Genomic DNA, 14,162 nt, shown 5'->3' on the forward strand with positions numbered 1-14,162 from the left:
CATGGTGAAAACCCGTCTCCACTAAAAATGCAAAAATCAGCCAGACGTGGTGGCATGTGCCTATAGTCTCAGCTCCTCAGGAGGCTGAGGCAGGAGAATTGCTTGAACTTGGGAGGCAGAGGTTGCAGTGAGCCAAGATTGCACCACTGCACTCCAGCCTAGGCGATAGAGTGAGACTCCATCCCAAAAAAAGATTGGGAAGGTGAAGCTTCGAGAATTCAAATTAAATACCTCATTCAAGGTCATCAGGCTTAGGAAGAAGCAGAGACTAACAAACAGAAAACATTTTCAAAGTCAAGCAGAACTAATGAAATGCAAGTAAAGACCTAACAGGATACCAATCTGTTCTGTATTACTGGCTGGCAAAGACCGATCACTAATATGCCTTCATTATTGATAGCCAAAAAGGGGCAGACCAGAGTACTCAATATACTGTTAGTGGGAATACAGATTAAAGTAACCAATTTTAGACCAAATAAGTCTGGCCTGTAATGCAGTAACTTAAAAAGAATCAACAATTCAAGATAAGAAGTCATATGATGAATGCTAAAATCCAAAATTCACTTGATAACAGTCATCCCCTACTCCATCCCCCTGCCTGTAGACTAAAGTGAGATCACAAAAGAGTCAGTGATTTTTTTTTTTTTTTAAACCACATCCTTTATCCTTAGCTGGGGAAATGCCCTATTCTGAAAAAATCTAAAGGCCAACTAGGTTTAAAGGCTGGATATATTTAAAGTCATTCTATCAAATCAGGTGCTAATTCACAATTGATGAAACATGGGCTGGGCACGGTGGCCGGCCGGGTATGGTGGCTCATGCCTGCAATCCCAGCACTTTGGGAGGTAGAGGTGGGTGGATGACGAGGTCAGGAGTTCAAGACCAGCCCTCAGCCAAGAAGGTGAAATCCCATCTCTACTAAAGTTACAAAAATTAGCAAGGTGTGGTGGTACGCGCCTGTAATCCCAGCTACTCAGGAGGCTGAGGTAGAGGACTGCTTGAACCAGGGAGGCGGAGGTTGCAGTGAGCCGAGATCGGGCCACTGCATTCCAGCCTGGGCGACAGTGAGACTCCGTCTCAGAAAAAAAAAAGAAACATGAAGGTAAAACAAAGACTAAAATATATTTTATTAAATGGAAAGAACAACAGTGTGGTTGAATAGTTTCCTTAGTGAGTCAATCCCCAGCAAGAAGTATCAACCTATGGCGGGACGCATTGTAGCTGGTGGCTCAAGCCTGTAATCCCAGCACTTTGGGAGACAGAGGCTGGGGGATTATCTGAGGCCAGGAGTTCGAGACCAGCCTGGCCAATATGGTGAAACCCCGTCACTAATAAAAATACAAAAATTAGCCAGGTGTGGTGGCACCCGCCTGGAGTCCCAGCTACTCATGAGGCTGAGGTACAACAATCGCTTAAACCAGGCAGGCAGAGTTGCAGTGAGCTGAAATTGTGTCACTGTACTCCAGCCTGGGCCAAAGAGTGAGACTCCAACTCAAAAAAAAAAAAAAGAGTATCAACCTAAGAAGGGAAATGTAAACAGAGTGAATACTCCATTCACTGCCTGCAAGACTATCTACTTGCCAAATGAACACAAGAGCCAAAAGGACAAGTCACTATTTGGAAGGTGCCAATGTCAGTGATGAATCACCTTAAATAACACTTGAGAGTCTGGCATTGCAAGCACTTTGCTCTATGTAGAGCAAGGATAAATGGATATGTATCAAAGATTAGTCCCTAACTCAGAGTAACTCCTTTACCAAGAAAAAAAATATTTATGGAGCATCTATGATGTGTGCAAGGATCCTCCTGCTAATTGAGGGTCATTTTCCATTTGTCAGGGTACATAAAAAGGAGAAAATAAAAACCTTTCTACAACAAGCAGCATTCAAAATTTCCTGGTGACTAAACACGGTTTTAAGGCTCACATGTACAGCAGAAAACTCCCTACTAAATCCCCATTTCTACCTCATATACTTAGTTTTTCCTTTACTTCCAGCCTTATACTTTCTTTTTCTGAGACACAGTCTCGCTCTGTCGCCCAGGCTAGAGTGCAGAGGCATGATCTCAGCTCACTGCAACCTATGCCTCCCGGGTTCAAGCGATTCTCCTGCCTCAGTCTACTGAGTAGCTGGGATTACAGGTGCGTGCCACTACGCCCGGCTAATTTTTGTATTTGTTTTAGTAGAGACGGGGTTTCACCATGTTGGTTAGGCTGGTCTTAAACTCCTGACCTCATGATCCACCCGCCTCCGCCTCCCAAATTGCTGGGATTACAGGCCTGAGCCTCCACGCCCGGCCCTACCCTGATACTTTCTTATTCGTTTTTCTAAGGCTTTCCCATTCTGCCATTTGATGTTATTTTACCGGATTTATTTACCTTTCCTGATTTATTTCCAAACTTCAGAGCTGCTTACCCCCACTTTTTCCAGCTGAACAGGTTTACCAAATCTAAGAGAAATACTGCCCACCCAAAGGATGGACTTAGCCTATTGCTTTCATACCAATTCTGAGAATGAAATATACATTTAAAAATATATATAGGAGTAAACTCATTTAATTGCCTGGTTCAGTATCATCCTATTGTGATCTAATGAACCCAACTTCCTCCCCTAGAAATACATAACATCCTTATTCCAATAAAGAAACAGGAAGAATGCGTTTTGGGGAAAGACAGACACTGGCAGAGGAAAAATGGAACAATCTTCAGCTCTACTTACAATGTGCATTGGACAACTAAGGATAAACCTGGGGAAAAAATTGGTTTTGAAGACTTGAAGGAGGAAATAAGAAGTAATGGACATTGTCATATCTCTTGATTTTAAAGAAACAGTGTGCATGAGCCAGTTAATAGGGATGTGCTGCCATAATTTCCAACCTCACTCTCATTCCCTGAGAAAATGATAGACACCAAGACACCAGAGAATAAGAAATGGAAAAATGGAACAAAGGACAAAAAGTTGAGTAGGAAGGACAAGAATGAAGAAATGGAAGCAAATATAAATTACAGGAAGGAAAATAAAGAGACGTGAAAATATGTCTTTGCTCTAATTGGTCAAGTATCTTCCTGAACCACCTGACGCTCCTAATGAACTGCAACAACAGCACCGCTGAGCCTGAAACACTGTGGATAGACAGAGAATCTGAAGCTTTTATACTCTATACCAAATAAATGTGATGCAGAGTACAAAGGGAAACAGCAGCTAAGCAGAGAGGTCAGAGAAATCCAATTTGATGTGTAAGTGAAAAAAGAACTGGCAGCGTCTGGAAAAATCTAGCTCTTTTTAGGAAGAAACGGGAATCTGAGGAGGGGCATCATAAAAGACTAAAGATTCAACTCCCTTCTCCCTCTTCAATATCATACTATCAATCTTTTTTGTAAATGGTGGAAATTTCACAAGCTCCTTTCTCAAGTATATATACAATCCATTATGCTGATTCCTATCTTTCTATCTATAATCTGCTGCATGTTAACAGAAGAACTGAAAACTGTCTTTCAGATACTTCCCTCATAGTCTTGACAAATCTGTGGTTAATGTGAAACTGAGACACAGAAACAGGAGTCAAAGACTAATCTCACAATCATTATCTATCTTTTGGTGGTGGGCTTTTTTTTTTTTTCCTTTAGGTCAATTATCAATTTACATCCTACTGCTTACAAATTCAAAAGATCACAGCATTAGTGCATCCCTTTCTTCCTTTCAAGATTTTTAGGAAATTACTGTGCATTATCTAGTGGAAATGTTGTAACAGTCTCTCCCTTCCAAAGTAGGTCTCTTTGCCCTTAAATTCTAGCAAATATCTGGAAACAGAAACCTCGAACAGGTTTATCATTTAAAAGGCCAGGTCAGCCCAGAAAGAATTGGCTCAAAGAGAAGGAGCATATTTCTTTTTATCTACAAAGAGTCAAACTGTCCAATGATAACCATGCTCACCAGCCTATCTTGCACAGAGTTAAGAATGGAATTATCTGTACCTTAACACAGAAGGCTACATTCAGCAATGATTATACTAACTAATCCCAAGGACGGCATGTGCTCCATTGAGCTAGTTCTGCTCCATTTCTGGCTTGGAAAAGTAACAGTGTGTTTAAAATGTTCTTTAAACTATGTATTAAGTAACAGTGTTAGAAAGAGTTTAAACTGGGCCTAGTGGTGGGAGCCGGTAGTCTAGCTAGCTACTGTAGCTACTCAGGAGGCTGAAGTAGGAGCATCCCGTGAGCCCAGGAATTTGAGGCTACAGTAAGCTATAATTGTCCCACTGTACTCCAGTCAACAGAGGGAGATCCCGTATTGTTTTCTTTTGTTTTGTTTTTTAGACGGAGTTTTTATCTTGTTGCCCAAGCTAGAGTGCAATGGTGCGATCTCAGCTGACTGTAACCTCCGCCTCCTGGGTTCAATCAATTCTCCTGCCTCAGCCTCCCGTGTAGCTGGGATTACATGTGTTACAGATGCGTGCCACCACACCTGGCTAATTTTTTGTATTTTTAGTAGAAACAGGGTTCCATCATGTTAGCCAGGCTGGCTCAAACTCCTGACCTCAGGTTATCCTCCCGCCTTGGCCTCCCAAAGTGCTGAGATAACAGGCGTGAGCCACTGTGCCAGGCCAACCTTGTCTCTTAAAAAAGAAAAAATATTTTAGTAGTCTTTTTAAGACATGCTAGCTAGCTACACGCTATGGAGAAAATCTTCCCTTTAAATAAATTCAGATATCTTTTCTTTTAAAAAATCTAATGACTTGAGAGTATGCTTTCCAACTTATCCATGTTGATCTATTTCTCCTCTGTTTCAGTTTGGTTGCAAAGTCAAACTTAAGAATTAGGGGTTAGACCTAGGAACGTTTAATCTACCTTTTCTTCAAAAGGTCAATTTCAACTATAAAAAAAGGTAGAATGTGGTGTACTGAGGAGTCTCGAGCACATCATCGTTCTCAACAGTCAAGAGATAAATACAATGGATAAGCAGGCTACCAGGTAGAAAGTAATAGCTGGCATGATGGAGCCAGGATATCAAAAACGGAAGCAGAAAGTAGTAGACTGCAACAGAGAAACAGATGGTCCCCGGTGACAAGGAAGAAAAACCATGGCAGGCTTAACAAGAGAAAGAAACCAGGAAACTGCAGAAGATGGGAGTGGCAAGCACAGAACTAAAGTAGCAGCCTAGATGTCTCAACCTCTGATTAGCTAGAAAACAAGGACCACCTCAGCATCTACAGTGTTGGCTTTGATCTGGTACTATAGCTTCCTAAGCAAGACATACTCCCACAATTCTGAGGCCTTCACTTTTTGGAAAGACAAGTAAATAAAACCTTTGGGCTGGGCGCAGTGGCTGACGCCTGTAATCCCAGCACTTTGGGAGGCCAAGGCAGGTGGATCACCTGAGGTCAGAAGTTCAAGATCAGCCTGGCCAGCATGGTGGAACCCCATCTCTACTACAAATACAAAAATTAGCTAGGTCTGGTGGCGCACATCTATAATCCCAGCTACTGGGGAGGCTGAGGCACAAGAATCACTTGAGCCTGGGAGGCGTAGGTTTCAGTGAGGTAAAATCATGCCACTGCACTCCAGCCTGGGCGACAGAGCAAGACTCTGTCTCTAAATAAATAAATAAATAAATAAATAAATAAATAAATCTATCTTTTGAAACCCGGAATAATGATAGCAGGGTATAATCTGTGTGCTCCAAGCTAGGGGTTGGCAAACTATGGCCTGCAGGCCAAATCCAGAAAGTCAGCCGTTTTTGTATGGCTAACAGCGGTTGAAAAAAAAAAAAATCAAAAGAATAGTTTGTGACATGTAAATATCACATGAAATTCAAATTTCACTGCCCACAGACACAATTTTAAACACAGCCATGCCCATTCATTTATGTATGGTGTGTGGCTGCTTTCACACAATGATGGCAGAGTTGAGCAGTCCACACAGAGACCACATGTCCCAAAATTATTTACTATCTGGCCATTTACAGGACGTTTGCCAACTCCTGCTTTATAACAAACTGAACACTTGATACGTTTAGCCGTTCTCACTGTAAAGAACTTGTAAGCCAGGTATTTCTTCCAGAAATTTTTCTTTAGATCATACTCCTCTCACACAGCCTGCAGAGGACACACAGGCTTTCAAAGTTAACTGAGCTCCAAAAACCAGAAGACTTAAAAGATCTTGCCTTCTGGTCAGGCACAGTGGCTCATGCCTGTAATCCTAGCACTTTGGGAGGCTGAAGCAGGTGGATCACAAGGTCAGGAGATAGAGACCATCCTGGCTAACACGGTGAAACCTCGTCTCGACTAAAAATACAAAAAATTAGCTGGGCATGGTGGCACGTGCCTGTAGTACCAGCTACTCAGGAGGCTGACACAGAAGAATGGTGTGAACCTGGGAGGTGGAGCTTGCAGTGAGCTGAGATGGCGCCACTGCACTCCAGCCTGGGTGACAGAGCAAGACTCCATCTCAAAAAAAAAAAAAAAGAGAGAGATCTTGCCTTCCAATACATGCATTACCAAAGAGCCATCAGTTTGGACTTGTTTTCTAAACCATAAAGAGAAATCTTATTAATGTCTACAAATACAACTCGTGATTATCTGTACAAACAGACGGTATGGCAGAGACCACTACCACATATATGGCAAAATTCAAACCTAGTGATGTATTTGGTTGGAGGGTGTTCCTTAAGTATTACAGCTTTAAAGGCATGGCCCCCGAATACAGGATTTACGGAAGAGTATCAACAAATTATTAATACTTTATAAGCTATCCAGCTCATGTCCAGAAAAACATAAAAGCAAATGTTCTAAAAGACTGGAACGTTACTGATTCTACATAACATGAGTATGAGTCAGGAAAAATACTGCCAATCCAAATGTTTAAAACAAAAAGCAGCTACATAATTTGAAAGTAGCATATTTGAAACCTGTTTACATCTTCAGAACATTCCTGGCCTGATGATCAGATAGGAAAACCCATCTGTAAAGCTGACTGTGAGTTACCAAACCCAACCATTATTTTATTATAATTTGTTAAAAACTCTGCATACAGGTCAGGCGCGGTGGCTCACGCCTGTAATCCCAACACTTTGGGAGGCCGAGGTGGGCGGATCACAAGGTCAGGAGATCGAGACCATCCTGGCTAACACGGTGAAACCCCGTCTCTACAAAAAATACAAAACAGTAGCTGGGCGTGGTGGCGGGCGCCTGTAGTCCCAGCTACTCAGGAGGCTGAGGCAGGAGAATGGCGTGAACCCAGGAGGCAGAGCTTGCAGTGAGCCGAGATCGTGCCACTGCACTCCAGCCTGGGTGACAGAGCAAAACTCTATCTCAAAAAAAAAAAAAACAAAAAAACTGCATCCAAAGGATTACAAGCCTAACAACAACAAAAAGCACAAAAACAAGCAATTTGTCAAACCATGGGCCTCCTTTGAGTAACAAATAGCAATTTCTAACCTCTGTAGAGCACCTAGATATACCCTTGCCATCATGAAGCTAAAATGACCCAGTTAACAATTGCAGGGAGTTGCTGAAATGAGGTATGGCTAGAAAAATGAAAGTCAGTCTGGCTTTAAAAGCAAAAGTCTACCATTAAACTAATGAAAGACTGCTCTGAGCACAGTATGTTAGGAAAAGGAAGGCACTCTGAGATCACCATCTGTATACCTATATAATAACTCTCACTAGCTAAGAATCGCTGTGCAAAAAGACAAAAACACACAAAAGGAAACCAACAGATAGTACCGTTTGTAAAAGAATGTGATGATATTTTAATGCAAGGGGGATGGGAGGCAGAGAGAGAACACACACACCACACATCCTCTGGTAAACTGACCTCTCAGACTCACACACTGAAATGTTTTTAATCAAAGACCAATACAGTAGGAATGCACAAGAAGTGCAACGTAAAAAGAGGTCATCAATGGTAGCTAGTGGCTTTAGTCACAGAAATAGCACGTGCCCCCACTGATTACAGCACCGCGGGGAGACCGTTATTAAATTATACCGCACGGCTCCGCTCCGGCCCAGGCTAGGGGGATGAGTGCGAGCGAGAAATGCAAACTCATCTGTGACTTGACCCAAGGGGCAGCCCCGTGAACATTCCCTTAAGAGGGCGAATGCGTCTCAAAGTCACTCAACCGTGTCCGGCCACGCCCTCCCGCAAGGGAGGCCGCAAAAGTTTTGCTCGAGAGGGGAAACTGAGGTAGAGGTGATTTACATGGGTTGGCGGAAGGAAACCCGGGCAAGCCCTAGTCTCCCGGGACCCGGGAACCCCGAATCCGTGACTGGGGCGGGGATCCCCCAGGGTCAGGGGGCGGCTCGGGAAGCGGGTCCAAACGATCCGGCTCGAAATCCCCTCCCCCCCAACAGCGTCGCCCGCCGGAGCCGCCGCCCGGTACCTCTCGATGACTGAGGCCACCAGCTGCGGCAACTCCTTCATCTCGAAGGCGGAGTAGGACGCGGAGAGCAGGGGCCGCACCGCCACCTCCCAGCCCGGGGTCGTGTCCGCCCCCGTCGCCGGGGTCCCGGGCGCCGGCGCCGCTGCCGCCGCCTCTTCGCCGCCGCTCGTCGCCATCTTCCGTCGTACTACTGCGGCTCCCTCCGGGGGCTTGCCACCGGCCCAGCGCCGTCTCCCGGGAGGGGGCGGAAGTGACGCAATCTGCGCGTCAGACTGCGCGCCGCCGTCATGGGTCAAAAACGCGACGCGCGGAGCGGCCTTTCCCCTCACCGGGGTCGAGCCGCCGCGAGGAAACGGATCGTAGTCGCTGCGCCTGCTCAGAAGGTAGCGCAGCGGGGAAAGGCGGGAGAGCGTTAACTTCTGAGCCTGCGCGGTGGGAGTTGCTCAAGCAGGTGGTAGCGACTTGGCTTCCGGGCAGCGGGGAAAGGTGAGTTTGGGGCATGGGTTCAGTGGGCAAGTCTAGGGCAGCGGAATTGACTACGCCTCGGCGAATAGAATGGCCCTGGCCTGGGACGACGAGAAGGGGAGACCGAAGCCTAAAACGCTTTCACCCGCTTCTTGCCCTGCCTAGATCCCCCCCCCCAATAGTAATACTAAAGCGCGCCACAGCTTACAAAGCTTTCTCCCTCCCACACCACCTTTTAATCGCTGATCCATATTCCCTTCGCGCTCAAATCTCTTCTGTTTGGATTGCCCTCATTAACAATCTTACCAACTCGTACAATGCATCCCACTTGGTAATCTGCCATGTATGGTTTCGTGTTCCCCTTTTTTCTACTGACAAGGAAAGAATGTAAGCTTTTATTCACAGATGTCTGAGACTTGCCGGTAAAATGATCTGGCTACAAGATCTAAGAGGGAAAAGCAGTTTGCTCGAGGAGAGGTATTCGTGCATTAAGAACAGTCCTGTGTGTGAGATCTTGGTGGACAGCTTCAAGTTCTAGACCTGTGGCCTGTGGTCTACAGCCGGCCTAAATAAGACTTCGAAGAACTGTGAAGACGGTTTCAAGTTCCTAAAGCCCTGAAATTCTCCCCCAAGTTTAGGAAGAGCTTTTGTTCTTGGTGTGTAACACTGATAAATGAATTGGTACCTAGTGATTAATCTGCACTTTTATTGAGATATGACATACTTGACCTTTACAGGATCCTGCTCTGTGGCCCAATAGCCCAGGCTGGAGTGCAGTGGCAGAGTTGCAGCTCGCTGCAGCCTCCACCTCCCTGGCTCAAGCGATCTTCCAGCCTCAGCCTCCCCAGTAACTGAGACTATACAGGTGCAGGCCACCACTCTTAATTTTTTTTTGTTTGTTTGATTTTAAGAGACAGGTAGGCCAAGCTGGTTTCGAAGTCCTAGGTTCCTCCCACCTTGGACTCCCAAAGTGCTGGGGTTACAGGCTTGACCCACTGCGCCCAGCCTGCATCTTTACATTCGAAATAAAATTCAGTCAAGTTAAAGCCAGTCTTGGAGGAAAATGTGGCTTCTATGACAGCAGTAGGGGTTTTCCTTCAGTGTCTACTTACCAGAGGATAATAATAACAGCAAGTTTCTTAAACATAAAAACATCAGAAATGAAAAAGAACTTTCCATAACACTATAAATATTGCATTATTTCAGGATACTGAACCAGAGCCCTAAAGAAAGGCTGGAGACCCAGAATTTTATAATGACTTTGGAACATTAATTTTATTTTAACCAAAGGACAAAATTAATCTGCAAAGACTGTCTTGGAGAAATTTCAGGAAATAAAAGATGAAATGTTATTGCTGTCCTCCTTTCCCTCTCCGAGAGAATAAAAGGCAAATGCAAACTATCACAGGGAAATTTTCACCTGTACCTAAATTATTTATTATATACTTTATATTTCTGGTTAATAGATTGGGAAAGAGCACTCCAGATAAAGAAGTTCCTTTATAAATGCCACATTTATTTCAGTACTGGAGGTTCGGTCTTGTGTTGCCACAGATTTGGAATGGCATCTGTGTTATAAATTTAGATGACAGACTAATAAAAGACTTGTAGATGAAACACATGCTTCTAATATTCTGGTCCAGAAAATAAGATAGAAACTAAAGAATAATAAATAACTTTTATGAATTAACTGAAGGACTTAAAATACTAGTTCCATTCTAATAAGTGCCTGCCAAGGAACTGAAATTGAAAATGATCAAAGACATGATACAGTCATGTTACAGGGAATTCAATGAAGTAAAAATGGCAGACATTGATGAATGCTATGGTTTAAAGATTTGTGTAGAGGTAGTGATGAGGAGGCCTGCTGGGAGCCGCAAAAGTTCTATACCTTGACACAGTTATGTTTACATGGATATGCACACACAGTAGTCACCGAGCCATGATTTGTACTTATGATTTGCACACCTTGGTGGTTGTAAATTGTACATCAATCTAAAAACAAATGAGGTCAGGGTGCCTCACTACAGGAGCTTCAAAAGGGAGAGACAGAACATCTTTTTTTTTTTTTTTTTTAAGCCATCTAATAGAGTTGCTTGAAATAAATCCTAATAGATACAATGTTTCTAGAAACAAGTAAATGAATAAACCTTAGCTGTTACCCTCTAGGAGCCAAGAGAGGTCAATCTGTTCTCAAGCTTTTACAAAGTAACAAGAACAAGTAATCAGTGCATATTGTGTTGAAACTCCTACTGCAATACTGAAAACTGCACATGGAGAGTAGCTCCTTTTTGGTAATTCACAACGGAGCTAGTTTTCAAATTACCAAGAATATAAGGAATTAGATCAGAAGCCAAATTTAATTTAGAATTATGAGACATTATTTGTAATCCACAGTATTATTTTTCCCATGATACTTAACAATTCACCCAGTATGAACTTAAAAGGAAGAAGAAAACACACATTGCAGCCTTCTTGCTTTAAGAGCGAAAAAGAAACAATTTTGGTAACTGTGGAGGGACTAGAATACAATGTCACTTAAGTTTTGACCCATCAGATTGAGAGACAGAGAGACAGAAGGAGAAGGATAAATCAAATGTGGTAAAATGTTAACCTCTGGGGGATCTGGGTGGAGGGGATCTGGGAATTCTTTGTACTATTGCAACTTTTCTGTAACTCTGAAATTGCGTTGTCAAAAGAAAAACAGTTTATAAATACTTTATGACCCATTTGCTTTATAATTAGGAAAACAGAGTATGAGGACAGAGAGAGCCTACTGTAGGCCTGATACTTAACAGAAGGAAAGTAGTTTACATGTAAACTCTGGGAAAAGTGGAGCCAAATGATTACACTGTGTGTATCCTTTAGCACTGTCTGGGGGGTGGGGACATGGGGGGTCAGTGCTCAGAGAGGGACTGTTCTGGCCTCCTTGAAAGGTATGTGCCTATAGTAAAAAGCATGAGTAAGATACCACATCTCCTAACTCCGTAACAACCAACCAAACTTATAATAGCATTTTAACTTATATCACCTTTTTTATAGGAGCGGATATATATTCCAGCAGGATGAGTATTTTAGCCCTCTTTGCAATTGCAGTCTTCATTATCATCAATAAACCGACCTCTGGTTGATTGGTCTAGTCTAGTTATTTTATCCCAGCACATGGGATATATACCATCAAAGCCATGATGTGAACAAACCATGAAGTATAATGGAGTTTGTTTGAGTAATTGTGCCTTTTAATTATAGTTTTAGTTTGCTTTCTTGACTTGCATTCATTCAGATTGCACATGAGGGGACAGAGAAGAGTGTGCTTCAATATAAAGCTGGGGCTATTTTACAAACACACCTTCCTAAATGTTCTTAGTCTCTATCCTGGAAAAGTCACCTTCTCAGCATCATGGATCAGAAATACATAAAAGCCTTAGTGCTTGTGGAAAGCAGGCTTCTTCGTTGGAGGGCAGTCTCAACTAACTTCACACTCTGATTCCTAAAAAAAATGGGAAGGTGGGTGTGTACACATCCTTTATGTTATAAATTTCTTACTGGAAAGATGGCCTAAATATTAGACTTTCCCGAAAGAGTATTCAGTCTCATAAAAATCTCTAATGGAATAGCACTTAAGAATTTCAACTGTGTGACCACTAAAAATGGTGTAGATCCATTACCTCTCACACAGGCACTCTCCACGAGAGATTAAGTGATAAAAACCAAGCTGCAGAAGATTATATTACCTGGAGAGATACCGAATTGTTCAGTTGTGACCTCTGGGAAACAGATGGTGGGGGAGGTTTTGAAGGGGACACTCACCTTAATTTGGGGCATTGTTAAAATTTTTTTTAACTTATATAGTCTTTTAAAATAAAGAACTTAGCCACAAAATCAAAACAGCTGATTGATATGAAGCACCACTATCTCCATTATTGAAAGGTTGCTTCAAGAATGCTGAATAGTTTCAAGTTACATTTTACAAAAAATGAAAGGGCACAGGATGTTGTCTACCTGTTTTAATTATGGAAGGATAATTGTCCATTTTTAAATGGTAAGATAGTTATAAAGAATAATGTTTTCCAAAGCAATACCAAAGAGATACTTTTCCCTTTCAGAATAGAAATTATGGTACCATGCAGCTTATTTCCCCATATTGATCATGTGAACTTTGTTTTAAGGAGTAAAAGGGTTTGTCAGACTTGGTGTCCATGGCATGCCAGAGATACAGATTGAACTATCTCTTGGCATTTCCATAAATATACAAAAATTAGCAGGGCATGGTGGCACACACCTGTAGCCCCAGCTACTCGGGAGGCTGAGGCAGAAGAATTGCTTGAACCGGGGAGGCAGAGGTTGTGGTGAGCTGAGATTGCACCACTGCACTCCAGCCTGGGTGACAGAGCAAGACTCTGTCTCAAAAAAAAAAAAAAAGAATTAATGGGGCCAGGCACGGTGGCTCATGCCTGTAATCCCAACACTTTGGGAGGCCAGACAGGCGGATCACCTGAAGTCAGGAGTTCGAGACCAGCCTGGCCAACATGGTGAAACTCTTATCTTTACTAAAAATACAAAAATTAGTCGGGCATGGTGGCACATTCCTGGGGTCCCAGCTACTCAGAAGGCTGAGGCAGGAAGATTTCTTGAACCCGGGAGGTGGAAATTACAGTGAGCTGAGATCAAGCGACTGCACTCCAGCCTGGGAGACAGAGTGAGACTCTGTCTCAAAACAAAAAAGAAAAAAAAAAGGAAAAAAATTCCCTTACTAAGTCACCGAAGTCTTAGAAATTTGGGAAACTGGGGACAAAGTTCCTAAGGGTTCTGTGAGAAGGTACAGCCATTTGGGGAACTATTTGTCGAGGAGCAACTTCATGTCTGGGATAATAGGGAATTCAGAAAACAGTGCGGCAGTCCCTGAGAGACACAATATCTGAAACAAGAAAGGGTGCGGTGTATCACTCAGGAAGTTACGTGGTGAGCAGCCAGGATGGTTGAAGGTCCTGAGTAGCTGAAACCAATAGCGAAGACTTTATGGAGGAGTTCAGATTTGAGACAAGCCAGATTTTAAGCAGGGAAGAAAACATTCCAAGTAAACAATAGCTTCATGATTTAAAAGCAATTTTTAAATTTTTTTTATTTATTTTTGAGACAGGGTCTCACTGTGTCGCCCAGGCTGGAGTGCAGAGGCATGATCTCGGCTTACTGCAACCTTCGCCTCCTGGGTTCAAGTGATTCTCCTGCCTCAGCCTCCCAAGTAGCTGGGATTATAGACATGCACCACCACGCCTGGCTAATTTTTTTTTTTTGGTAGAGATGGGGTTTCACTATGTC

The 14,162-nt window shown here is 43.1% G+C and overlaps 1 protein-coding gene across 4 annotated transcripts in view; it reads right to left on the bottom strand.

The window, feature by feature from the left end:
- UBR4 (ubiquitin protein ligase E3 component n-recognin 4) overlaps positions 1-8,626 on the bottom strand; it is a 146,427-nt gene extending 137,801 nt beyond the window's left edge. For 2 of the 4 annotated variants that reach the window (XM_017851965.1, XM_017851966.1), the window contains exon 1: positions 8,379-8,626. In XM_017851965.1, the coding sequence (XP_017707454.1) occupies positions 8,379-8,554 (176 nt within the window). In that variant the 5' untranslated portion in view covers positions 8,555-8,626. The remainder of the gene's footprint in view (positions 1-8,378) is intronic. The other 2 variants (XM_017851967.1, XM_017851968.1) reach the window with 2 other exon arrangements.
- Between the last annotated feature and the right edge of the window lie 5,536 nt (positions 8,627-14,162).

Source organism: Rhinopithecus bieti, unplaced genomic scaffold (genome assembly GCF_001698545.2).
Source record: "Rhinopithecus bieti isolate Rb0 unplaced genomic scaffold, ASM169854v2 scaffold_33652, whole genome shotgun sequence".
NCBI classification, from domain to species: Eukaryota; Metazoa; Chordata; class Mammalia; order Primates; family Cercopithecidae; genus Rhinopithecus; species Rhinopithecus bieti.